The 27,498-nt window shown below is 39.9% G+C and overlaps 1 protein-coding gene across 1 annotated transcript; it reads right to left on the reverse strand.

Annotated features, from left to right (window-relative positions):
• Nucleotides 1–13,700: 13,700 nt before the first annotated feature.
• LOC119742448 lies at nt 13,701–25,998 on the reverse strand. The gene is made up of 5 exons (XM_038218377.1): nt 25,828–25,998; nt 19,642–19,960; nt 18,930–19,104; nt 17,629–17,722; nt 13,701–15,038 (listed from the first exon to the last, which is right to left on the reverse strand). The coding sequence occupies exons 2-5, from the start codon at nt 19,914–19,916 to the stop codon at nt 14,731–14,733; spliced, it is 852 nt and encodes a 283-aa protein (XP_038074305.1). The 5' UTR covers nt 19,917–19,960; nt 25,828–25,998; the 3' UTR covers nt 13,701–14,730.
• Between the last annotated feature and the right edge of the window lie 1,500 nt (nt 25,999–27,498).

Here is a 27,498-nt window from a genome sequence, read left to right on the forward strand (position 1 = left end):
CTCAGGAAGGGGTGACCCTCCGGGACCATATTCAAGAACTAATGGTAATTTGCAGGATTGAGGCTGTATGTTGTTTTTCCATGAGGCCAATTGGAGGATTTTACAGGATTGAGGCTACATAAGATCATTGGCAGGTTTATCCAAACACGTAACTGACGCTGTCAAAAGGGAGCGTAAATGGGGGAGTAAAAGGGAAGGGTAATAAACTCCCCGTGAAATTATTCTTTCTGGCATGTTGTCCGTTTGAAAGACAACACCACAAGAAGGCCATTTCCAAACATTCGTCAAGTGACGCATATTAAAATACTGTATTTATTTTGTAGAAAAGTCGTTAAGTCGTTTCTTGCCTTTTTGTGTGATTTTAATTGTATCTCTATTTGACTTCTTTATTTTCTGTAAGCACTCTTTACTAAGGGCAAGTGAAAAGTTTCTCATCCCGACTCGTTTTCTATTTCCTGCCCTCCTCTGTTTTTGTTTCTAGATTTGCAAGTATATTTTTTTATATTTATTATATTTCTGATATTTTTGCAAAAGTTGTGTCCCTTCTGGCCCACATTAATTCTCTATGCCTGAAACTTGGACATAATCCTCTCCCCTCTCGATATTGTTGTCCGGCCGAAGGAAAACAGACTTCCGTAATTAGCTGAATTCTAATTGTCGTTATGATCACTTATTCTATGTAATATACCCCTGTGATATAGGCAGATTCGGCGATTAATTATGCAACTACATGTATAGACATCGAAATTGACCAATCAAAATCTTAGTCCAGATTTTGGAGTGAATTGACGTCACGCATGCTTAGATATATCAAATATTCGACCGGAGATGGGCTCCGTGGAGAACGGGTGATATTCAGACTAATATTTTATGCCACAAGGCAAATAAATTATGATCTTATAATAATGTAAGTGCCAACTTGTGACTGAGTATATAAGGACAACATTGCAGAGGCAAACAAACTTAAAATGGCAACCTGAATTACAAATGCCAGGAAAGACGACTACATTCATCATACGACGTATAGGCTAGGCCCACATTCTGCCGTTGTATCTTCCGTGACCTTTGACCGTGCAGTGCCCTTCCTACTGTCTCGTGTGTGGGTGTAAATCTTTCAGTCCATAGTCTAACAAGGGACTTTTTTCCTGAACAGCAGTTCTGGTTTACGCCGGTTATATAGATGACCGTAAGACTCCACTTTCGCGAGCTATGCCAACGTTGGCAACGTTTGCGCAAGTGACGAACGTTAGCAGGCTATGTTTTCCAAAATGGCCGACACACAGTGCAGTGCACGTAATGATCCTTTATCGGGGCTATGTTGAACATATTACCGGAACATTTCACTTCACTTCACAGTGACACTTTGAAGGATTGCATACAGGGCGCCAACATTTTGTAAACAATGTGTCGATGACATCAATATATGTTTCATTTGGGTGAGCACATTCGCAGGGCCTAGTAAACGAACATTTGGCCAAAAAACAAACAAATAGTCGGTCTCTGGTCAGACCGAAGTTCCGGAATTGATGCGGCGACGCATCAATTGGTGTCCTCCATAATTTGCCTTGGTGCCCTTTATCATTTGCCTTGGTGCAATTTCCCCATTCCTTGTTGCTCCTTGGTACAAACATGTGAAGAGGCGCGGCAATAGAGGGCGCTGTTGTAGCTTCCATGTTAATTTGGGGAAAAAAGGTTGACGCGCATGATTAAAATCCATGTTCACAACTATTTTTGGCAGCTGTGTAGGACATGTCGATTTACTGACATTATCAATATTTGCTCTGAGAAATAAATGACATTTGATTTTTATCAAACATTTTTTTAATTTTTCATTTCTCAATAATTAAAAATAATTTGTTTTATGGTTATTAAATATCCGCAAGGCGTGGGAAGCTAGTGGGCATACGGGTTTATTTTTGAAATGCTTTCCTAAAATATATGTTATGAAGGTGTGTCTGTGTCTGAGGGTGTGCTGGGTGTATACTGGGTTCTTTAAAGATATTACGTTCTCATTCATAACACTACAAAGATAATAGGTCTAAGACGCTGGGTTCTTTCAAATTTGACGTTCTTATTCACAAAACTACAAAGATCTGTAGGTCTAAGACGCTGGGCTCTTTCAAATCTTACTTTCTCATTCACAACAGTATAGGCACGGTTCTAGAGCCAATATATTTTTTTGGGGGGCCTTAGCAGGGCGGATCCAGAATTTTTTTTTAGGGAGGCGTGCTGAAATGTAGACCGGTTATTTTCTCCAGACACTTAGGCTTCCGAAAATCGAATAGGTGGGGGAGGGGGGGGGGGGGGAGGGGGTTCGTGCCATATTTTCAATAGGGAGTGCCAATAAAATCCTACAATCAGGCACACTATATTAACTACAAATGCACCCTTGTCACGACTATTTCTTTAGGTGGAGACCGTTCGCATGTACGTCACATTCTTTCTTTTTGCTAATGCAATTTTTTTATGGAATTTTGTTGGGGGGCTAGACAAATATTTGGGAGCAGCCCCCCGTAGAACTGCCACTGCAACAGTATACAAAGACATGTAGGTCTAAGACAAGGTTCTTTCAAATCTTACGTTCTCATTTATTTACAGCACTACAAAGATCTGTGGGTCTTATTATTAGACGCTTTCAAATCTTACAATCTCATTCACAAAACTACACAGACCTGTAGTTCAGAGACGCTGGGTTCTTTTAAATTTTATGTTATCATCACAAAACTACAGAGATCTTTAGGTGTAAGACGTTGGGTTCTTTAAAAACTTACGTTCTCGTTCACAAAACTACAAAGATCGTTAGGTCCCCCGGCTCACCACTGAAAGTAAAGGGAAAAGAACTATGGTCCCGTTCGTTTCGCAATAAACCTATATGACGAGGAACAAATTATGAATACTGTGACGGAAAGTGTAGTTTTTATGCACATGTACATGTACATGTTATTGTATTCTTATCTTATGAATGAACTGTAGTATAGTAGGCCCGTGACTGGGCGTGGCTTAGCAATCAGTGCTTGCGTGTATGCACGCTCGCGATTGGTTAACAAAGCCCCATAGGTTTAGTGCAGCAAAATAGTTTAGTGCACATGCTATGTATGCGCGTGGGGAGATTGCGCGGGGAGTTTCTGGCAAGTGGCGGCGAGCTGTACGAAGGTGAGTTGAGTGTGCTCTCGCTGTGGTGTGTATTGCTATATGGGCTCTGTGCGGCAACAAAAGAGGGCGCCCTTTTGCCTAGCAACGACGTACCATGGGCGGGACATTTAGCTGGTTGACGCGCACCGTTCCTTGTGTGTGACGCATGTACACCAGGGGATTTGTACTATGTACACACAGTGGTTCGGCGGCCGCGCGTCGCGGCAAAATTTCAGTCAGGCAAGATGGCGTCGGTCGGTCACCCCCAACTGTGCTTTCTTTGCCGGTGAGGGGGTACTTGTGAACGGAGCGGATGGTGATTGCGCTATATGCTACGCGCGGGCGAACTGTTAGACAGTTTAGCCGTTCACTTGCGGGTGCATTGTGGTTGATTGGGGCTGGGCCCATGGTTTCGTAGTGCTACGTGCGCACGAACCATATGCAGCATTGGTCTGTGCATTGCTATAGCGTTCATTTATTGCAGCATTAGTTCACAGCTCTTGTTTTCGTTAAGATTTTTAGCTGTTTCGGTGTACAAACCGAAACAGCTCTTGTTTTCGTTAAAAAACTTAGACATCAATACCCCAGCCATTCCTTATGTCAATCTTGGATCCGCCTCTGCTACACACGGGGCATGGGAGTAGAATAAGCGGTGAAACTTAGCCCACTCCTTAACTTTAAGCCATTCTGTATCCGGGAGGTGTGGGGGTAGGGAATCGTTTTGAGTGACAAACATAAAATATCCATAAATAATGTTAAGTATCGCAATTGCATCTTGGGTCATTATTTCCTGGTGACGTCATATGCCTTTCAAGGAACTCGGGAGGGGCAGTCATGCGGACGGGGAGGGGGTGCACAGAGATATACAATTCTGACTAGCTTTGTGTATTCTAAATATATTTTTTTCCCTAGCAAAATTCTGATTAAGTTTTAACAAAAATCGATCGGTTACAAGATCCTCTGCGTCAACTGTTTTATTCAAAAAAATATCAATGAAATTGTAGTTATAATGTACTCCATCCAAGGGCAGATCCAGAACACAATTTTGGGGGGCCAAAAAATTTTGGTCCCCCCAAAAAAGTGGGTCAAAAAAATTACGGCGTGGGGTTCGGGGCCCGCTTAAGGGCCCCGAAAAAATTTTGGATTCTAGATGCTCTGTGGTGCGATCTGAGGCAATTTCTGACCACTTTAACCAATGTTTTTTTGAGGAAAAGATGGTGGTGTACTCATTGCCTGCCTTTATTGCGATGTCACAAAAAAAAAAAAGGTTTCGTTTTGGGGGGGCCATGGCCCCCTTTGCCCCCCCCCCCCCGGATCCGCCCTTGACTACATCAAAGTCACAAACTGTTGACTTTCAACCTTGTGGTTTGGATAGTTAAACATATAACTGCCTTTGCCCACAACAGCCATGAATTGGTGTTCTCTATGAATTGATGCTTGTTTCTGAAAAAGTGTATTTTTTTTAAGAAAATATTTAAATTCGACACATCTTTTACAAATGGCACAATCTGCTACCGTCTTTTACAACTGTTTAGTGAAACTTAAAAAGAAAGTGATAAACTAGCAAATATTGTTAGACAATGCTTTTGTATCGCACTTGTTTTTGTTTCGGCTTCATGTGACATATAATACCCGTAATTTATTATATCGTCACTCAAACATCAAGAAAAAATAGGAAACGAATACATGTAAAAGGTAAAGTATCCTTAAATATGACTGCATAACACCTTTGATAATTCCGACCTATTTTTTTTTCTATTGTTACACGATAAACTTGTGGGCAATTTTGGTTTTACATACTCTTTCCTGTGTATGTCTATACCTCAATTCATAATTCAACTAAATAACAAACTGATATAACAATTGCAGTGAGCCATAATCGAGTGAACAGAGGGTTGTGTGTAATGCATCCATCTTGGTAAATAGAGATTTACTTTAAACAATTCCAAGTTACATTTGTGCATTCATAACTGTTTCGGTTAAGCAATTATCAGATACCAAACTTTGCTTCAGTTTACGAGATATAAGAGTTATTTTCTCGGCCTCCAAATGGCGTTGTATCAGTGTTCTCATCTGCTCAAAAACATGGCATCTAATAATTTTGAACACGAAACTTAAGATATTCACTTTAATTTGACTAGTATATCCAGAAAACATGACAGTCTAAGGCTGAAAAAAGTCTCCGGTTTCTGGTATGCGCGAGCGTCGCCGTAGCCATGCGCGTCGGTAAAATGAAAAACAGATTTTTTTCAATGTTTGATGATTTCTCAAACCGCCAAACTCACTGATTTGACTGGAATCCTGCTACTGCACAATTTTAACGTGATTTTAGATTGGGTTACGATCAAGTATTTAAGTGGCCTCTCTGGACTCCTAAATATTTGGCACTAAATTTAGTCTGGCACCATTTGCAGTCATCAACCAACATTTGTAGGTAAACAAACCAACCCCCCCCCATCAAAAAAAAAAGCCGCGTAGCCGCACCACTTTTGGGGCAAGCTCCATTTCAGGAAACCGGAGAATTTTTTTTTTGGCCTAAGACAAAAAAACTTGATTTGCAAATGAGCGCCATTCGATGTCTTTGTGTAAATCCTGAAATCCGACAGGTCTTTTTCTGTTCTAAACGTGCAGGAGCCAAAGTTTGAAATCTATTTCACAGGTATAAACACACCCTTATAATTATCAAAAGAAACAAAAGTAACAACGACCACCTGTCAAGTGTTTGGCAGTAGAATGTGGACTATTTTAACATAAATGGGCATATACGTATATTATATCAGGTGCCACTGCACATTTAGTACAATACAACTCAGCAAATGATAACCTTTTATAGAATGGGTCTCTTTTGTATTATGTTTTGGTACAACTTTATACAAAACCAATTGTGTATACGTATCTTAAGCATAGACAAAGGGAAGGTATACATCTTTATTTCCACTGTCAGTTAACTTTGCTTCTGCTTTCAATAATTCTCGATATATGTATATGTCGTACAGTTTTTGCAGTTGTATTATTGTCTTGCCTTGGTTTCTCAAATTCTCACATGAACACAACAAGTTTGCACACCCACATTCTCGGTGAATTTCATTTACCAGATTGACTCCCATCACTAGTAATAATGCTCCAAAACTTTTGCCAAAAAATACCATTAGAATCTCTACAGCAGACCCCTTGCACGGTGCGCCCTCAGTGAGGGCAGGTTTGTAATTTAAATTCACTGACAATTACAATACAATGCGTCTACTCATGCGTGTTACAGAGCAACAAAGACCTGCCCTTACATGTGACGTCAACTTCAAGGGGTGAATTTTCGGCTTGTGCATTGTGTGACAACGATCATTGTTTTTCCCTTTTAGTTTAATTTTATGATTTCTTACTCACCGATGTAATGTTTAAGGTTCTGCATACTCGGTACTGTCTGAGATTTGCGAGAGAAAAAAACCACAAAAAAAACACACAAAAAAACCCAGGGCTGCTCGAGTGGGATTTGCAACCAGCGACTTCTTGCTTTCTGTTAAAGACGCCTGGCTATTTTGGTCATCAACCTAGTATGGCAAGGTTTACACCTCCAGAGTTGAAAAATATGTGAAAGCATTGCAGCGGTGGCAGCTTTTTGGGTGCTATCAACCTTTTTTTTTTTTTTTTTTTAAATGTCCATCAAAATGCTTGTTACCACTCTAGGGGCGGTATACCTTGCGCATGTGCACTATAATCATTTATGCTCTGATTTGATACCGACTAAACCCCCAGGCTGATGGCCTTATTCTTAATTTATGTAAAAAGCATGCATTAGTGGCAACTGATATGTTACACATCTGTTTATATTTTATCACGGCATGAAGCCCAATTTCTACTGATTTTCTGTTTGTTGTTGTTTTTCTTTTTTTTCATTGCATTTTTGTGTGTCAGGAATTTTTGAAGATTAATCAGAATATCTTATTGCCTCTTTGTAGGCATCGGAAGTTGTCATGGTCCTTTATGTCCGAGAACTTGGAATAATGGGTTAACCTCGATGACCTAAGCCGGGGTGCTTAAAAAGGTTTCCGTGTTCAAAGCGGAACATAAAAGTGATTGGTCCACTGTAGAATTGCAGAACCAAACTTCGTGTATGGGTGCAGAAAAGGGTGTGGTGGGGTGTGACTGGGTGTCATCATATAGACACTGCTGTACTGACTGCTTTTAGCTCAAGTTGACACTGTAGGTGCAAATACAGTCCGATGACAACAAGACAAAGAACCACACATTTATTGTTTTCCTCAGAGATTTGTCATGAGAACTGTCCTGTGTTTTGTCCATTAAATAGTATTGTTATTATAGGGACAAACGAGTTCAGTGAAGGGACTTCACCACTTCACTGAAGTGAAGGTATTTGCGACTAAGTTGTTGAATTTCTAAATTCTACGTTCGGTTGAAGTGAATGTAATTGTTGAGTAAATGAAATCTTTTTCACAGAGTTTACATAAATATTTACACAAATTTAACATTTGCAGTGAATTTTATCTGAATCAAAAGCAGAGACCTGAAAAGAAACAATTTGTTTAGTAGACAACAAAGCAATGAAAGCTGAAATTGGACCGATTTTGTAATTAATAACAATTGTAGAATTATGGGCCCTGTAGCATCAATTCCTGAGTGGCTTTTGGTCGATTCCTAAATACAATAACAAAAAAAAAGCACAATCCTGCTATAAACACCATTCTTTCCGGCAACCCCTCCCCCATTTCCCCTAAGCCAAACCTAAGTCCGCTCCTGCTTAAGAGGCAGTTGAAATGTGTCTGGCATTGTTGCTTATTGGAAAACCTCGAAACACTATTGCATTCAGAAAGTCATTTACTGATTTTATGTGTGGGGATAAAATATTGAACAGTGCAACATATCCGGGCTACGGATTATATTATTTCACATGTACAAGTCTTCTTTTTGCAACATTTTCGATTGGTTAATTGTCTATATGTGATATCGGTAACCATTCAGTACCGAGATTGTACACTTCCAAGGAAGGAACGGCAGCTAATTTCTTCGCCACGTTGCCATGCAAATGGTTGCCGCCTAAGTTGACTCCAATTACATGCCCAAGAGATGACAGTAAACGGACGACTGCCCTGATATCGCTATTTTGTAGACCACACTCATTTAAATACAGTAAGTAAAGGGAGGGGAGAGGATTGATTTCGACATGTGATAAACCATGCAAATTGCTTCCTTCCAGAACCACTGTCCGTAAGCTGCCTGCTGATGAAAGAATAGAGAAAAGTGGCTCAATGTCACTATTTGTTAGACTAGCTTCACGTATATTTAAATATTCAAGGGAAGGGACACTAGCGATCGTTACAGGCTGCAAGCCGTGCAAATTGTTTCCTCTCAGAGCAACAATCTTTATGCAACCTGCTGATGAAAGAAGAGAGAAAAGTGGCTCAATATCACTGTTTGTCAGACCACTTTCATATAGTCGCAAATCTTCAAGCGAAGGGATACTAGCGAAAGTGACTGGCTGCAAACCGTGCAAATTGTTTCCTTTCAGAATAACATTCTTTATGCTACCTACGGATGAAAGAAGAGAGAAAAGTGGCCCAATCTCGCTGTTTGTAAGACCAATTTCATATAAGTGTAATTCTTCAAGGGAAGGTACACTAGCGATCGAGACAGGATGCAAACCGTTCAAATTGTTTCCTTGCAGAACAAATGTCTTTATCCTACCAGCTGATGAAAGAATAGAGAAAAGTGGCTCAATATCACTCTTTGTCAAACAACTATCAGTCAGCTCAAAATATTCAAGGGAAGGGACACTAGTGATTGTGACATGCTGCAGACCGTGCAAATTATTTCCACTCAGAACAGCTGTCTTTATGCTGCCTGCTGATGAAAGAAGGGAGAAAAGTGGCTCAATGTCACTTTTTGTCAGACCACTTTCACATAAGTGCAATTCTTCAAGAGAAGAGACACTACCGATTGTGACAGGCTGCAAACCATGCAAATTGTTTCCTCTCAGAACAACTTTCTTTATGCTGCGCACTGATGAAAGTAGAGAGAAAAGAGGCTGAATATCACTGTTTGTCAGACCACTTTCACATAGCTCAAAATATTCGAGGGAAGAGTCAATAGCGATTGTGACTGGTTGGAGACCGTGCACATTGTTTCCACGTAGAAAAAATTTCTTGATGCTGCCTGCTGATGGAAGAAGAGAGAAAAGTGGCTCAATATCACTGTTTGTCAGACCACTTTCATATAGGTGCAATTCCTCAAAAGAAGGTACGCTACCAATCATGACTGGCTGTAAACCGTGCAAATTGTTTCCCATCAAAACAACTTTCTTTATGCTGCCTGCTGATGAAAGAAGAGAGAAAAGAGGCTCAATATCACTTTTTGTCAGACCACTTTCACATAGCTCAAAATATTCAAGGGAAGGGACACTAGTGATTCTGGCTGGCTGCAGACCGTGCAGATTGTTTCCACCTAGAAAAGCTGTCTTTATGCTGCCTGCTGATGAAAGAAGAGAAAAAAGTGGCTCAATATCACTGTTTGTCAGACCACTTTCACATAGGTGCAATTCCTCGAGGGAAGGGACACTAGCGATTGTGCCAGACTGCAAACCATGTAAATTGTTTCCTTTAAGAACAACTTTCTTAATGCTGCCTGCCGATGAAAGAAGAGTTAAAAGTGGCTTAATATCACTCTTTGTTATACCACTTTTACGTAGGTCAAAATATTCAAGGGAAGGGACACTAGCGATTGTGACTGGCTGCAGACCGTGCAGATTGTTTCCACGCAAAAACACTGCCTTAATGCTGCCCGCAGATGAAAGAAGAGAGAAAAGTGGCTCAATATCACTGTTTGTCAGACTACTTTCATAAAGGTGTAATTCCTCGAGAGAAGGTACACTTCCAATCGTGACAGGTTGGATACCGTGCAAATTGTTTCCTATCAAAGCAACTCTCTTTATTCTGCCTGCTGATGAAACCAGGGAGAGAAGAGGCTCAATATCGCTCTTTGTCAGACCACTATCAGCTATCTCAAAATATTCAAGGGAAGGGACACTAGTTATTGTGACTGGCTGCAGCCCATGACAATTGTTTCCACTCAAAAGAGCAATCTTTATGCTGCCTGCTGACGAAAGGAGGGAGAAAAGTGGCTCAATATCACTCTTTGTCAGACCACTTTCACATAAGTGCAATTCTTCGAGGGAAGGGACACAAGCGATTTTGACTGGCTGCAAACCATGCAAATTGTTTCCTCTCAGAACAACTTTTTTAATGCTGCCTGCTGATGAAAAAAGAGAGAACAACGGCTCAATATCAACGTTTGTCAGATGATTTTCACGTAGCTCAAAATATTCGAGGGAAGGCACACTAGCGATTGGGACTGGCTGCAGACCGTGCAAAGTATTTCCCCAGAGAACAACTCTCTTTACGCTGCCTGCTGATGAAAGAAGAGAGAAAAGTGGCTCAATGTCGTTGTCTCTCAGACCACTTTCATATAGGTGCAGTTCTTCAAGGGAAGGAACACAAGCGATCATGGCAGGCTCCAAACCGTTCAAATTGTTTCCTTGCAGAGCAACTGTCTTTATATTACCTGCTGATGAAATGAGAGAGAAAAGTGGCTCAATATCACTTTTTGTCAAACCACTTTCATATAGGTGCAGTTCTTCCACGGAAGGAACACTGGCAACAGTGACGTGCTGCAGACCGTGCAAATTGTTTTCACGCAGAACAACCGTCTTTATGCTGCCTGCTGATGACAGAAAACAGAAAAGTGGTTCAATATCACTCTTCGTCAGACGGCTTTTACATAGCTCAAAGTATTCAAGGGATGGGACACTAGCGATATTGATATGCTCCAAACCGTGCAAATTGTCTCCTATCAGGAAAACTGTCTTTATGCCGCCTCCTAAGGAAAGAAGAGAGAAAAGTGGCTGAATATCACTGTTTGCCAGACCACATTCAACCAGTTGCAATTCTTCGAGGGAAGGAAGACTTGTCTTTGTGACAGGCTCCAAACCGTGCAAATCGTGTCCCCTCAGACCAACTGTCCTAATTCTGTCTGCTGATGAAAGAAGACTGAAAAGTGTCTCAATATCACTGCTTTTAAAACCACATTCGACAAAATAACATTCTTCGAGGGATGGAAATGGTTGAATGTTTTGTTCAGACAGTGTATCCAGCGAAACTTTCCCTCTTATTCCGACTTTTTGCGTGTTGGTTTTTGATAACAATTGGAAAAGTTTTGCAAGGTTCCATTCGCAGTTATGGACGTCTATAAAAGCAAGATATTTCAATATCCATGTGGAGTTATCCAAGAATCTCTCCCATTTGATGCCATGAAGTTCAAGGTTTAACGACGGCTTACATCGAATGTGCGTCAGTATATCCTCTAAAATATTGAAGTCAGCATCTCGACAAGTAGCACTAATTTCCTCTGTGTCAATTCTGTGCAGAGTTGCATGTTTTGAGGCGACTTTAAAGAAATAATGCGCAGCCGCGAGAACTTCGCCTTGGAGTTGATATGGAAACTCAACCTTCCCAGTTTCAACAAAGTATTTCACGAGGGATTCTGACTGAGCTTCAAATAGGAGCAACATCGAGATTCTATGTAAGGACTTGTTCATTTCATTTTGCTTCAAGAGATCTCCAATTTGCCTCAAAATCACCTCGGCGACATTTGTGTTTAGCCCACAGCAGAATCGCAGTACGTATTCCAAGCTTTCCACATCACCATACAATATACGAGACAAGTATTGATCAAAGGCGTCTCTGTCAGCCATTGACAAATCTACAAGATAATCCGCCGCGCAGTATTCCTGGAAAGTCTTGTGCAAAAACGAAAAATGAGAGACCTTCATGAGACCTTGGAAAGTCTGTTTTTTGGACAACAAGCCAACATCAGAGGCCCTTTCAAAAATCTCCAGGTCCTTTGAAGTGATGTCATCTTCACTGAAATGAAGCATTTTCCCATTTGGATTTAACAAACCTTTAAGAGCTATCCGACCAAGTGTTGAAAGGTGTGTCTCTGGTTCATCACCTTTCTTTTCTGTTTCTTTACTAGCCTTATGCTGGAAAAGCAGCTGAAACTCATTCCGAAAAAGGTGTGTTATTTGGTCAGATAGTTCTCCCTCATCTGCCCATGTGTGGCACATCAGCCACAAAAATAACGGTATCTCGGCTGAACTACGAAGCTTGTCGGATCCATTCACCTTTTTAAGAAAGTTGTTTTGATTAGCATGTCCAAAATTTTTCAAGTATTTCCGCACGTACTGTTCCCTGTCTTTCTCGTCAAAGCCCACCAAGTTAATTTTTGTGTAATGTGCATGCATATTTAGCAATTCATTTGCCGTCTTCTGTCGGCTCGTAACTATAACCTTGCACGACTTAAGTGATTTGAACGATAATACATCGTTCAAGTCAATTCCGTCTTCGCACTGTGCATCCTTTACTCTTTGCAAGGAAATCTCATCAGCGCCATCTAACATAATTAAAACGCTCTCTGGGTTTTCAATGATGTATTTTTCCAAATCTGAAAATTTCTTCTTCAGTTTCCTGTCTGTGAGAATTTGAGTAAAAATGGCGTCGATGATGTCCAATTTCTTGCCCATTCGATTGATCTCGACCACAAAGACAAGCTTGTACCTTCCCAGAACTGATGTGGTTTCAGGTTTTGGTTGGTTTTCATTGGGATCCTTCTTGGTTTTCAGATATAGATCAGCCCAATCGTAAGCAATCTTTTTAAGAAGTGTGGTTTTTCCGTAACCCGCCTCAGCTCTGATTAATAATCGATTTGATTCGAGTACAAGCATGTCTTCATAGGAGTCTAGTGAATTTTTTTGGACTTTTAACCCTTTTCTCCTTTCAGGTTGTAATTTTGAAGGATTACGAGTACCTCTTTGCGATGCTGTCCGATGCTCCGATTGCATGCCTGTCTCTGCCTGCATCATTGTCTCCGATGCCGCGGAGAAAGGTGTTGGTATGTTAGTCTCTTCTTCTAGCTTTGGGTTGATGTACATGTCATCCATCTTTCTAGACATGTGTCTCGCTGATGGGTATGTCGCCACTTTCATCGTCTCTCGGTAATGCGCTGCCAATTCTTTTGCACACTGTTCAACTTCAAAACGATGTCCTGGGATGCCTGTGCAGAAAAGTCATTGGGGTGGGGGTCAATTTAACTTGCAGCATATAAAACGTCGGTCTTCAATTGCTATTTTCCTGGCTTAAACAAGTTTAATTTTATTGAAATGAAAACTTCAACGAAAATAACCCACGACCCCTTGTTAATTAATGATTTCTTCACTAGATTGATTTTATTTTTGTCTTCAAGACAATAAACTGGCTCTCCCATTAAGGGTTAACTTGTCCGCAAAATATAAAAGCTTTCCGGATGGTCGCAGACGCCCAACATTGAACTAAAGAGGTTTGAAAGAAAAAAAACATACAAATTGAAAGGTCGTTTAGTGAAAACAAATCTATTTTGAAGAGCACTGGTGACCCGTGCTCTTCAAAAAAAGTTTTGCATCATTTGCTAGCTTAACGCATTTCTTTTATGACAAGTGTCTTAATAGGCCCCTTCTGATTTGCCTTTGTAAGCACATTGGCTTATTAACTGCGAAGCGTTTTAACATACGGTGTGCTTCACAGTTTCGTGTGTGTTTTGGAATATAAGTTTTTGTCCATCAGCAGTTGCAACTTCATGAACAGAAGTTATGCACAGCAGTAATTATCAATTCAATATCGAATTCGATTTTGTTTAAGTTTCAATCACTAGGCCCCTTTAAATGACACAGGGCTGCGACCTTTGTACCACCTATGAGCGACCCCAACATGGCCAGGACGCTCAATGGTCGCCTAAACCCAGACAATCCTGTTTCTATGTAACTGCTCAAGAGATCCTTGTGCCTCCCTTGAACCACCAAAACTGCAATTTTCAGGCATTTTCATGTCGAGCCACGAGCGACCTGTGCGTCCACTGAGCCACTTGCCTGCCTCCCCTGTGCTTCCCCTGTGCAACATGCAACAATGGTGGCTCAAGGGTTTCCTTGTCGACGTTCAATGCACGCTATTGGTCGGCCAAAGGAGGTACAAGGGTGGCAAAAATATCGCCCAGATTGACGGTAACATTTGCAACAGAACGGATCTATTACGTGGCGACCATTAGCCCTCCATTGTGCATCCATTCTGCAACCACGGCAATGTTTGTGCCTCCCTTCTGCCTCATTTGAGCCACCTTTGAGCAACCAACCTCAGTGGCGGATCCAGAGAGGTTCGTGCCGGGGGGGAGGGGCGCAACGGCTCATTCGAGTGAAAAATGGTCATGTTTGTCCGACTTTTTTGAAAATTTACGGCGACCATGGCGTCCATGGCGATGTCTGAACATCCTGTGTACCTTTGAATTACCTAGGCAACCATTCGGCCTCCTTTGAGCCTCCAACGGCGTCCTGGCCAGTTTTATGGTCGCACAAGGGAGGCCCATAGGTCGCAGCCCTGTGTAAAGTGGGTCTTAAGAGGAACAACTTATACAAAAACCCAAACCTTTTTAAAGCATTTAATCACTGTGGTATTACTTTTATTTGACGTCTAAAGAATCAGTGATGCAAACTAAATCAGATGGCTCGGGTCACTGCAGTTTAACCAAACCAGTCAAAGGACAGTACACACCTTGTACATTGACTTGCAATGCCAAGTCAGCACGGCCCGTATCTTTCAGGGCGTCTCTCAGCTTCTCAGCCGCGTCTGCGGGGTTGTCCTGTTTCTGCCACCAGGTATTTAACATCTTGAAGCTCTGCTGATTTAACTCCTCTCTGCCGTATTCGAATGCGTCGAGTTCTTCATCCAAGAATCCCAAATAGATGGCGAGCGTCTTCCACTGTCGTCCAAGCCGGCCTGACAAGTTTAAGAAGTATATGCTTCTCAACTGTTCTTCCTCTGGAATGCAAAATCATATAAAACAGTTTGCATTAACCAACTCAAGGGTTGGGTTAAACACGACCAGAAGCCAGTCGTACTGACTGATCAATCATCTTTTACCTTTTCAGCTAACACACGTGTAAATTGTAGTCGGGTACTCTACAACAGATGGATATTATTTTTAAAGCTGGTATATACGTGCTTTCTAGGTGTGGCACCCTGAAAAATAGATTTTCAAATTAAATTGATAACTTTCAAGCATTACATTATTTATGAACTGTTTAATTAGACATCTAAAAAACCAAAAACGGCCACGATAAGTAACCAATTAATTAATTTCGTCCTGCTTCTAATTCAGTTTTGAAGCCCGGTGGGATCTATTGTGCACATGCGCTTTGTAGTAGTGCAGTTATGAATACAAAAGTTAATAGCATATGTTTCAAGTATTTACATACGACTCCACACGTAGCTGTCATAATGTTTATGTTGGCCAGGGGGCGAGTTGACCTGACACCGTACATGCACAGTATACAGTGTCATACGTGTTGCGACCACTCACACAAAAACACAATTTGGAAAACTACGGGTATTAACGATTCAGTGCGAGAAAAAGACGCAAAAATGGCAGAGATTATGATGGAACGTAGGTTGGGTGCATGTAGGTCCACTATGATCGCGGGGCTGCCACTGTTGCGAACCTGCGCGGCCGCAATCGTTGCGTAGCTAGGATCGCACAAGGCTAATGCAAAAAGCTTAATTCCAAAATTAACATACATGTATAATGGGCTCCGTGCTTGCAAAAGTATCCCTTCAACGGCAAGAAAAAGGAAAGTTAGGGAGATCTAGACTGGTTTCCCAGTCCATCTATTAAGGACTTCGAATAGTTATGGGGGAGGATCGAGGGACAAGGGAGACCACGCGAGGACACTATGGCTTAGCTTTTTGCATATTGAATCATTTGTCTCATTCCTTCTTTTGGATAGCCGATAGAGGGAGCTATTCATTTATACAGCGATCACCATGGATACGCACTTTAAGCCAATCAGGAGTGATATTCAGTTCGCGGATCAAGCGCACGTTCATGGCATCGAAAGAACATGTTGATGGATTTGGAAGACGAAAATGCACGACGAAACCACCCCATTTGTTTTTACCCAAACGTGAAACATCCATGTATTCCAAGACATTTCACTTATAAAAGAACACCCACTCATCCTTTGGGTAAAGCCGCCGAGCTAACTGGCATCAAGGAAGCTAACTGGCATCAAGGGCATCATTTTCCCGACCTCTAATTATTTTCAGCGGCGTTACGCCACGCATCCTCTGTGCGTGTGTCGTTAGATGGTCACTTCCATTCTACTCTCGGGTGCATTGCATTAGCTCTGCTCCAGCACGCATACTTAGCCCTCGCCTAAGCCTAACAAATCAGACCCTATGTCGATGAACAAACTTTTCAAAGCTTTCACATTGTGGAGCATGCAAGATTATTTCACAGAAACCTCATGTGAAAATGAGGTTGCAGTTTATTTTCTTGAAATGAATACTTCCAACAAAATGAAACAGTCTATATGACTAAATATGGTATTGGGACGTCCCCGAACCGCGAACAACGAAACGGTATTGTGAATATTTTTGGAGTGTATCATATACTTACAGGAAATCTGCATATTGACCTTTCTTTCATATATTAAATCAATATTGATGAGCTATTCTTTCATATGCCGCTTGTACAAATTTTATAACGAAGTTCAGTGGGTCACGGTGCGGCGCGAAAGAGGTAAAGAGCAGTGTTCAGATTCGCTCGCACGAAGACAAATAACATTGTGCGTGTTTTGGCTGTAAGGGCATGTCAAAATTCAAGCATACATTGAACTAACACTATTTTTTTCAGATTTTATTACAATATTCTCACAAAATCATCTGAAGTTTCTGAACAAGTGTAGTTTCGGATATCAAGTGAACAATTTGTGCCGAGTACTTCAAATTACCAACATAACAGTGATTTCAATAATGACAAGGGGCACTCGGCATCAATTTCTACAGGCCTATCTCTTTTTTGTCGTTGGCAGCGCACGGACAACAGCTGGATTAATAAGTCGCACGTACTTAGTGCGCGAACCTGTAGAGTGTGCACACGCGGTGTGAATGTGTCCCGTCCACTGGCCCCTCAAAAATGGTTAAAAACGCCCTCCGTTTTGTTGGCGCAGGAGCCAATTGTTAAAACGTCAGTAGATTTGAATATTTATAGTATTTCGCTCAAAACGTTCTGAAATGAAGCGCGCTATTTAAAACCATGTTTTAATTCTGTATAAAGGCCTGCAAATGCAAACAAGCAATTTGTTTTTGTTGAAGGACATCAGATTTCTTTTAATTTCGTTCAGGAAAGAAATTTGTTTTTTGAAAAAGCACATATATACCAGCTTTGAGAGGAAAATAAAGGTCGCCGTGGTCCGTTTCTACAGTTTTATTAACATATTGTAATGTACAATTTGCAAAGGAATATTGCTGCAATTATGGTGAAACGTCCCTTTTTTGTTTTGAAAGGTGGAATTTTGGTTAAACACTGAATATAACTAATTCTGAGACAGTCTTTTGCCTCGATATTTACCTAATGGTGCACCGCCCAACAAGCCACCGATGCGAAGCTCGATGTTCTGGTCTTGTTGTATTCCATGATCACAAAGGGAGAGTAGGTCACACAGCTGCGAACCAATTTGAATGAAATTTCATGAGACTTCTAGAAAAATATAAATGTGGCACACTTCTTAGCCATTAGACTGACATAATATTTCCAAATTGTTATAACTGTATAAGAGAACCTAACGAGCTGGCACAATTTCGTGCCAGAAATTACCAATCATTTTGTGTTTTACAACATTTTGTTTTAAAAATTCATGTTACAATTACGTGGTTTAAACAATTTTGCGGGAAAAGACACTCTATAAAAATAAATAAAATTTTTATCCCGCCTTTCATCAACAGTTTTCAAACCAAAGAAATACTTCCTTTCGCTGAGTGACCAAAATGAATAGACTTGCTGTAGGCCTATAAATTATTTTTTATTAACAGTTCAGGTGACCAGTCTCTATTCCAATAATTTTAGTTGCACATACCCCAAACCACAAACTGACTCATGATTATCGACAGAATGTACTCTCCATAGCTATATCTATAAACATTCCAGGCTAAAGCCATACAAGCATGGGTAATACAAGGTCATTTGGTTGTACGAATTTGGATGCTGATCAGCACATTACACGAAACTTTCTTAAGAAAAGCACAATGCGCATGAACATTGGCGACAATTTTTAAAGTGGGGGGATATCATATTGTTCCCTCCCACACACACTTATTTTTTTTCCAGAATAAAATTTGCAGCCTATTTAATCATGTAGCTCAGAATACCTGATTCAATAACTCTTAACGCGAAAATGATGTTTAAATCGTAATATTTTGCTAAAACGAAGGGTTAACAAGGTCAGAAATTGCCTCAAATTGCACCACAGAGCGTTTAGAATCATTTTTTTCGTGCCCCTTTATAAGCGGGCTCAGAACCCCAAACAGTGACGGCTGAAGTCGCACTTCGCGCTCACGCGTTAGTTCTTATCTAGGTACGCAACCACGTTTTAGAAGCAATTGACGCCCTTGCGCATAAACTTGAACCCCTTGGAAGTCATTGTTCTTGGAAGTCACATATGATGGAGTCTTTAACTATCTACATTGGCAGAGCAACAATTCAATGTTTATTATGTGGATCTTTCAAATACAACCTACTCGCAGCGATAGATGTTAATTCATTAAAACGTTTACGAAATTATTATTGAATGGTTGTTATACGCTCAGATAAATTAATTTTTAAAATGTGACATCAATTTATTTCTCTTTCCAGTGTAATAGTAAAATCAGCACCTGAAAGTTTCTCCCGATGTAAAGGTGTTGATCTTGAGACTGGATGCCATTTTCATTTTGAATCAATGCCTTTAAATCAGATACGGATGTCTCCGGATCTAATTGCAGGCAAACTGTCTTTGGTAAGAGGAGACCTCGAACAAACACCTGCAATTTCCGTCTCACTTCAACGGGACTGCAAGTTGAAAACACAATAAAATATCCTGCATGAGATGAAACAACAAAACTCTGACAATCATTGTTTTCTAATCAGCAAATTCCTGAAGGGTTTTTAGTATACAGTTTTCACCTTTTGAGTACAAGGAAACGATGTCAGATATTCACCTCAAATTACAATGGATGTTTACATATTATATTAATATGGTTTGGGTAATAACGATCAATTAGAATAAAGAATATAAGAGTAAAAATATCGGTTTTTTTTGCATTGAAATTAACAGTTTGTTTTAGATACAGATTTAAGGTTGCTTGGAACTGTATGAAAAAGTAAACTGAAAAGGTACATAAAGATGCGAATGCGAAATTATTAAATGTGAACTTGTGAACATTGTAGTCAAGAAAATTTGGTGGTTTATTCTCTGTCAAACTGAATACCACTAATCATGGTACGACAAGAAGTGAGACACTACCATCCTACAGGCATGATACATGATGGGGATTTAGTAAACATTTGGTAGATTGAGATTTTGAGAACAATTTCCCCCGTTAGTACCTTTTCATTTCAGTTTTGCTGGTTGTATCGTCTGTTGTTGCAGTTTTGCTGTGCTCAGGATGAGTTACTGAAGCCTCTTTCAGTGGCAGGACGGATGCTCCATCTTCGTCAGAATGGAGTCTTGGCGAGGCTTTGACTGGAAAGGCGGCCATGAATGCCGCCTTACGACTTGGCTTAACCCTCCTCTTCGCACTGACGAGTTTGCTGAGTGAGTGGTTGTACTCCTCGGCCGTGATCCTAGCTCTACCCCGCCGACCAGGGCTGCCTTCCTGCATCTTTGTGATTGAAGTCAGACGTCAGACGATGAGGCTCAACTGATCTAGAATAACGATGAAAAGTTTTAACTATAAATGGCACCTAATAACTATTAAAGGTAATTTGCAGGTAATCATAATTTTGAAATACCGGAATTCCTCTAAGCATGTGGCATCTCCGAAAGAATAAGTTGCAAAAAGTATATACAAACATGCCGATACAAAGTTAACAGTTGAAGTCGGGATAGTTTAATGCCATGCAGTTACCATTGGTATTATATGGCTTGTTCGCGTCATAGTGAATATCACACTCCCATGGGATATTATGGTATCTGATAAACGCTCCTCAAGGCCAACTCTTGCCTCATCAACTCACCCGTTCCCAACGTACCCCTTTATCAATTGCCCTCCTCCTACCTACTCCCCTCGTCAACTCTCCCATAGCAATTAAGCTTCGCGCAAACCTGCCCCTCACAAACTTCCCCTAAATAATAATTTCATTGATCAATTTTAAGTCAATTCGTTTATCGGAAAATCATCAAATTGTGCGGACACCTACTTTTAATTACTGTGAGTGTTTCATAATTTGTGCAATATAATGCTGCAGATCCGTGCTTCGAACATGAAGGAAAGAAAACATTTTGTTTTTGTAAATATGCTTTATAATGACAAACTCATATTTTAATCATCGTCTCATATTAATATACACTTTTTTTGGTGTGAAACAACACTTGTAATAACCTAGATAGAATATAAAACCCAGAAGGATCTAATTTTCTAAGATGTGTTTAATCACAACACTGCACACCCCTTTCTGGGAGTAGAAGAGACACATTGTATGCGTTCGGCTAACATAACTACTCCCCCTACTTAGCAGGATATTAGTTATTACAATTCGGGCGATTCACAATGCAGTGTGCCACCAAGGGTTTGCCACGGAGAGTTCATTTTTACCAGTGCATTGTGGGAGATGGTCGACAAATTCGCAGCGCGGGACTTTGAAATTGTTCATTTTTCCGGTCAGTGGTTTTGTAAGCGTATAATTCGAGAATCTGTTTGCCCATTTCTTTTCGTGTTATCAATATGGTGTTTTTTTGTAAGGCGGCAGAACGCTATGCCCCAATCTATGACATAATAGCTCAAGTTGTCTACCGACACTCATTCCGATGGGCCATGTTTTGTCGACCGTAAACTTGAAAAATGGACTCTCCGTGGCAAACTCTTGGTGGCGCACTGCATTGTGAATCGCCCGAATTGAAATGTCACAAGACTTCATTAATTTATTGCTATTTAAATTTATACATTCCGAATTGAAATTCTAATCTAAATATCCGGGTGGAAGTAAGGAGGAAAAGGGAATCTGTGTGCCACTTTTATGCCGTGTGTCACGCCCCCCAAAGAAACAAATACAAATAAAATGATAATAAAATCAATCACAAAAGCAAAACAAACAAAACAAACAACAACACAACCAACCCCCGCCCAAAAAAGAAATCCTAAAGGGGGAAACCAAACCAATCAAATTTGAGTTAGGAGGGTTCCATTTTCAAGCTTAAAGGGCTTAAGAAAAGAACATTGAGAATCTGTCTTCAGTGTTGGTTAGGTCAGTCAATGCTGATGAGGGATTAAATTGTGGGTGACAAGCGCTCGGCTCTGCAAACCTGTCGTCATCACTTTAGTCCTTACTATAAGGCGATTTCAGAGAAATACTAGAGGTTCGCGTTTGTTGAGTTACAAACGCAGCGTGGTCGAGCGACAACTTATTCATTAAACACTGACGAGTTAAGTTATGAATATGTTTTGGTAAAAACAGAGGATCACAAATTTAAATCCTTCCCAGTACAATCAATATTTTGTTAAAAAAATGCATATTTAACGCTAAACATTCTGTGTACAGAAACAAGTTATTTCGGGTTTGATGCCGTCATCAGTTAAAAACGGTAATTGCATACTGACTTAGTTCGTCGATGATAGATGTCCACTGTGAAGTTAAAATAACGTATGAAAATATATATGTTTGTATTAATAGCACCTAACTCCTGGTTTAATGACGTCACACCATAGGAGATCAAAAGGTGGACATTGTAATGGATATCATTATTTTGGCTAAATAAGACAGGCATCAAAATGATAGAACTTAATTTAAAAAATAATCGTTTTCAAATTCTCCCTAAAGTAACTTCCTGTCTAATGACGCTATGAATTTGAAATCTTGCCAAGTTATCTGTGGTTTTTAACGGATGGATTTAAAATTGTAGAAAGCAAATTACATTTTATGTGCCGCTAGGGGAAGCCCTTCTGGATGATAACATCGTGACACTTTTTTGTGTCTTGCATTCCTCATTAAACACTTTTATAATTTATATCTCTGTAGTAAGCTATATTCAGTTTTTATTGCATTTCCGGTAACACTGAAAGTAAAGGTCAAGCAGTTTTGAGTCCGGGAACAGAAAATGTTTCTCAAGAAAAGTCTTAAACTTCACCAAGAAAAGAACACAATATTCTATTTATATATAGCGCAAACTATTTTGCCAAAATTTGCCCTTAAATTGCTTGTATCTTGATACCTGATAAAATCATGATGACTTAACAAAATAAATAACATCTTCTTAAAATGGTTCAAGTTCGTTTCAGATTTCATGCTCATCACGTAAACCGTTCTGAAGAAATTTCGCTTTGTTTTGATTTATTTTGATGTCTTCATCTTGAATTCACCTAACTTTGAACTTCCGGTAGACCCGAGATATTGGCTAAAAAATCAAATTTCTGATCAATCGACACTTTATAATTTACATATTTTCATGCCAAAGACACACATAGTTACTTCGTGAATGGTCTTCTTATGATACTTGGCCCTCAAAACATGGGTTTGGACTGCTTACTTGTGTAGTTATGTGCTTTATCGGCCGAGATATGCCAAAAACATGATTTTCCGGTATTAGCGGCACTAATTTGCATATTCCTATGCCACAGAAACATGTGGTCACTTCCAGAATAATTTTATTGTGATCTCTGACCTTGAAAACAGGGGTTTAGACACCTGATTTGTTCAGTTGTCTGCAATATTGGCTGAGATATAGTGAAATATAGATTTTTCGGTAACATTTGGATCACGTTTTAATACAGTTCTTATCAACGGTCATTATAGATTAGTCTCATGTTTAAGCTTTACCAAATGACCGCCACAAAATTATTTCATAAATGTTCATGCTTGAACGAGTGATCGAGTCCACACGGATGTTTTTGGAAGTGAGAGGTCAATTTTTGGCACGATATTTCTCTTTCACGTCATGTGATTTTGCAGTTTCCATAAAATTCCGAGGGTGATTTTTTAAGAAATCAATGTACCAAAACTATTTCAAAAACTCTGACTTTTATCATGTTAATTTCAGGCTCTATATACACGTTTTACATGTATGCACATTGTTGTTTATGAGACACTGTATAAAAGAAAACAAACAAACATGCTGGCTAGTAAAAATGCCCGCGGGCTAGTTAAGAGTCTGTTTCAGTAACCCGGCTGGTTAGTGGACAAAAAAGTTAAGGTCGAACCCTGCAAATGAAAAGGAACAGTGTCTATCAAAAGCTTTAGGCAATGAACGTTAAACCTGCTACCTGTATAAATTACTCGGCATTGTGTTCATGAAGGGACGAGTTGGCCTAAATCTACACTTTTTTTCGAAATTCTTTTTTTTTTCCGGGCGAAATCGGTTATTAAGTAAACAGCAACGAACAAATTGGGGAAGTTATGTTTGTCAAAATCAATCATTAGTTTCACCTGAATCGTATTTTAGTTTTCACGAACAGACACATTCCAACTTTATCACGTTGTTCTATGGGCAAAACCAACGCGCGAATAGGCGTTTAAGTTTTCACGAAGAGACGGAATAAAACGCGTAATGTGCGTGAGATAATTGCCCTGTAAAACAACGCGCGTGTGGCATTTTAAGTTTTCACGAACAATTAAAGACTATGGAGATTAATTAGTCCGCGTACTTCGCAATTATTTGTTCTTATATTCTGTAATTGGTACATTTTTAAGTTTATACATTTCAGCTTAATATCTGTATAAACAATGGTCAACAAGTGCTCCAAAAAAAGAGAAAAAAATAGGCGAAATCTTTTGACCAAAAGTGACCAACTTAAAACCCGACCCAAATTCGTCCCTTATGTTGCTTAAGGGGGGGGGGGGGCATTGCAGATTTCAAGCCAATCGAATGAAATACGCACAATGAAATACGGAACGTAAAAGTTCACGTGGCAATCATTTTCTTGACCATTACAATAGAAGGCTCAAAACTTAAAAGAGGGGTACACTTTTGGAAACAAACGGTTTGTTTTTTGTTTAAATCGAATATCAAAAGTTCAGCCATTTTGCGACATTTCATTTTTTTGGTCGACATGTACATGCTGGATCAGAATGATCTGGACCTATATTAAAGAAAAGCGCTAGCAAATAACACACGTATACTAAAACACTCTGACTACGGTTCCATGGTTCAACAAATTCATTGATATCGCGTTCTGATGTGAAGCAGTGCAATAAACAGCAAGAGCTGTATGTCTGTTTGAAAACAGAACACAGGGCTTTTTTACATTTTATAAATGTTTATGCTATGTTTGTCGTTTGCTGTCACTTTTTAGAGTGTTTAATACAGTTAAAGGTTGTTCACAATGCTTAGAATAATCCCCAAAATAAAGCCTTATCACATGACGTCACATGCCCTCCGATGACGTCATGTTGAAAACCCTTCTCATTACATATTTTGTCACTGTGGTCTTGGTTTGAAGCAAGGTTACAGTCAATCCGATGAAAGGAAGTGTGCAATTTTGGAAGCAGAATAGAATTATAAAAAATTATAAAAAATCAACCGATGACGTCATTGTGACGTCACTTCGAACTTTCTATACTTGTACCGTTATCTACTTACCGACCAAGTTCATTACGATCGGAACTTTCCTTATGTGTGTTTTAAAATATCGCATTTTTTGATGACGTCATGATGAAGTCATACACTTTTCAAAATGTTTCGGCAAATACCTATTACCTAACGAACCAAATACAAAAAGAATTTTGAATTTTGCATGTTGCGTTCGTGAGATATGGCTTCAAGGTCCCAAAATTCAAATATTCATATAAAATCGCATGATGACGTCATCATGACGTCACCTTATTTTTTTAACCTATAACACATCCCGGTCTACCGACATACCAAGTTTCAACCCAATCGGATTTACAGTTCCGTAGATATAGCACTTCAAAACATGCACGTTTGTGATGACGTCACGTGACCCATGATCACGTAATCATGACGTCACTCTTAGGGACACAACTTTGCTATAATGACAATGCATTTTATTTTCTTGACAAAACCCAAATGGTCTCAAATATCAACAAACAGCACAGTAGCCGAGGATGCATGAGTGGCAAAGTGCTACGGGCTAAAAATTTTAAATGCAAAACAGGGACACTTAAAGAGGCAAAATCGGGACGGCAACATTATTTAACGGGACAAACATTGTATTTTGCGACGAGTTAACAAAACCCTTTGGCAGCCTATCCTGAAATAATCCTTTTCTTTACGATTTCAGAAAACCTTTAATATGCAATTTTTTATTCCCATTTATATATACAGCGATTGAACCAAATATGGAAATTAACATCTTTGAAATACAAGTCTCTGATGGGTACTTTTCAATGGGTATTTTTTTCGAATCGGCAGCAACATTTCTGCAAAATCGGCAGCCCTCGTGACCTGCAAAAAATGTAGCTATCTCTAGCTAAAATATCTGAACTCTCAATAGTCTTTGATTTAGATGGACTGAAATGTTGATATGTATGGGCTTACACTCTGCAAGTGGATTTATGGAAGTAATTGTGACATATTTTTCTTAGTGACATACAACATTTGAAGTGTGATGTGTTACGTACCTTGTATTGGCGCGTTGGCAGCCCTCCCCAACGAGTCCCTAATCCTTCAGAGACTGGTCTCCACCAGCGTTGACTTTATCCTGATACAAACGTCTATGTCTCTCCTCTCCTTTGCAATTTGAAACCACTCGGTTGGCTTTGCGATGCCCATGCATCCATGATACGCCTTCGTCGGGGTAAATCTCCAATGTGACTCGCTACTGGCTTCGCGAGCTCTTATAAATTGTAATCATGAAATATAGTGGCGTGATATTTTCTGCAAAGGCCGGCACGGCCCAGAGCCTCAGCACAATGCATCACAGGCCCTGCCCCGACGCGCTCGATTGAGTGATTTCATTGGCTGCCTGACGACAGTTTTGCGTAATTTGACTATCAATAGCATTATTTCCTCGATTGAGTGATTTCATTGGCTGCCTGACGACAGTTTTGCGTAATTTGACTATCAATAGCATTATTTCCTAATAAGGGCCTGATAGCCGCTACAAGTGGCAAAGCCCCGGTTTTTTTTGGAGAATTGCCAAACATGAACAGCATGCGGCAGGGCATGCTATTCCGTCTGTTTGCAAGATCTCATCTTTGGTAGAACTTGTACCTTGAACCTTTGAAGTCCCCGCCACATAATGCTCTGCACTTGTGTATTACGCATGCGCCCGGAACATGGTGGTTATTTTTGTACATGTGGCACTTATATTATGATTGTTCCAAAGCACCTAGTGTAATGCAGATCCATATTTCCTTTTTTTTCAATACTTTTCTCATTGTCAAGTGGCTTAGTTCCAACCTTTGATAAGATCATGACCGACTGGACCAAAGCATAAAACCTGGCAAACAGACTCTTTTAGTCCTAGAGAAGACATTTGGAAAGGGTGCCGTGCCACCTAAAATTCTTTTGGAAAGGAGCCTTATTTGCATGTATCTTACTATCCGTTGCTTAATATAAACATTGTATTTATTTACATATTTTGGGTTTTTGGGTTGACCTACCCTTACTTAAATAACATTTTTCTAAAGCATAATCGGGTGCACCACGAAGTGGCAAACCATCCATAGGCTTTGTACACACCATACGTCACTTTGTTGTGGGACTAACGATATAAGCCACTACATATTTATGGGAACCGTGAAACATCCAACATGGATTATACCCTGTGATTCTCGCTCATTTACTTTTCCCCCAGATATCATCAAGTAGTCTTGCCAAACCTCGCTAATGATCAACTTCAAACTCACAAATATGATTATACATGTATACTGGCACATTTTGACCTTTATATAATTATGTGGAAAATCTCATCAACAATGAAAACATCTTGACACGTAGGACTCCCACGATAAAGAAGAGGTGCCCGTAATTTGGACTAAAATTGGACGAACGGTTGCCTAGCAGGGGTACTTGATAATTTCAGGGACATCACAAAATTGACCTTTAACCAAAATGACGTTGAAATTATATAAACAACCATAATCTATTATTATAACAGATTATCACAGGCCGCTGTTCTTTTACAAACTTTTCACATTAACTAGAAATGAATAATACGAGATCAATATTTTGTTTAAGCGCTCGTAAGTCGATAATACGTAGCTCTGGCTCTTTTTGTTAAATTAAGTACGTTAGAATACCTTTCATGATTTCCATCAGGCCTTAAATTATCCAACATTGATTCTTGG

The sequence above is a fragment of the Patiria miniata genome, unplaced genomic scaffold (assembly GCF_015706575.1).
Source record: "Patiria miniata isolate m_02_andy unplaced genomic scaffold, ASM1570657v1 HiC_scaffold_6, whole genome shotgun sequence".
NCBI classification, from domain to species: domain Eukaryota; kingdom Metazoa; phylum Echinodermata; class Asteroidea; order Valvatida; family Asterinidae; genus Patiria; species Patiria miniata.

Bases quoted from the DNA above. Each gene is read 5' to 3' on its own strand.
- LOC119742448 (XM_038218377.1), bottom strand. From the start codon at position 19,916: ATGCAGGAAGGCAGCCCTGGTCGGCGGGGTAGAGCTAGGATCACGGCC. The intron at 19,105-19,641 runs GTACTAACGGGG...TTCAACTTGCAG, and splicing joins AGCAAAACTGAAATGAAAAG to TCCCGTTGAAGTGAGACGGA. The intron at 15,039-17,628 runs GTAAATATCGAG...TTTGCATTCCAG, and splicing joins GTTGGGCGGTGCACCATTAG to AGGAAGAACAGTTGAGAAGC.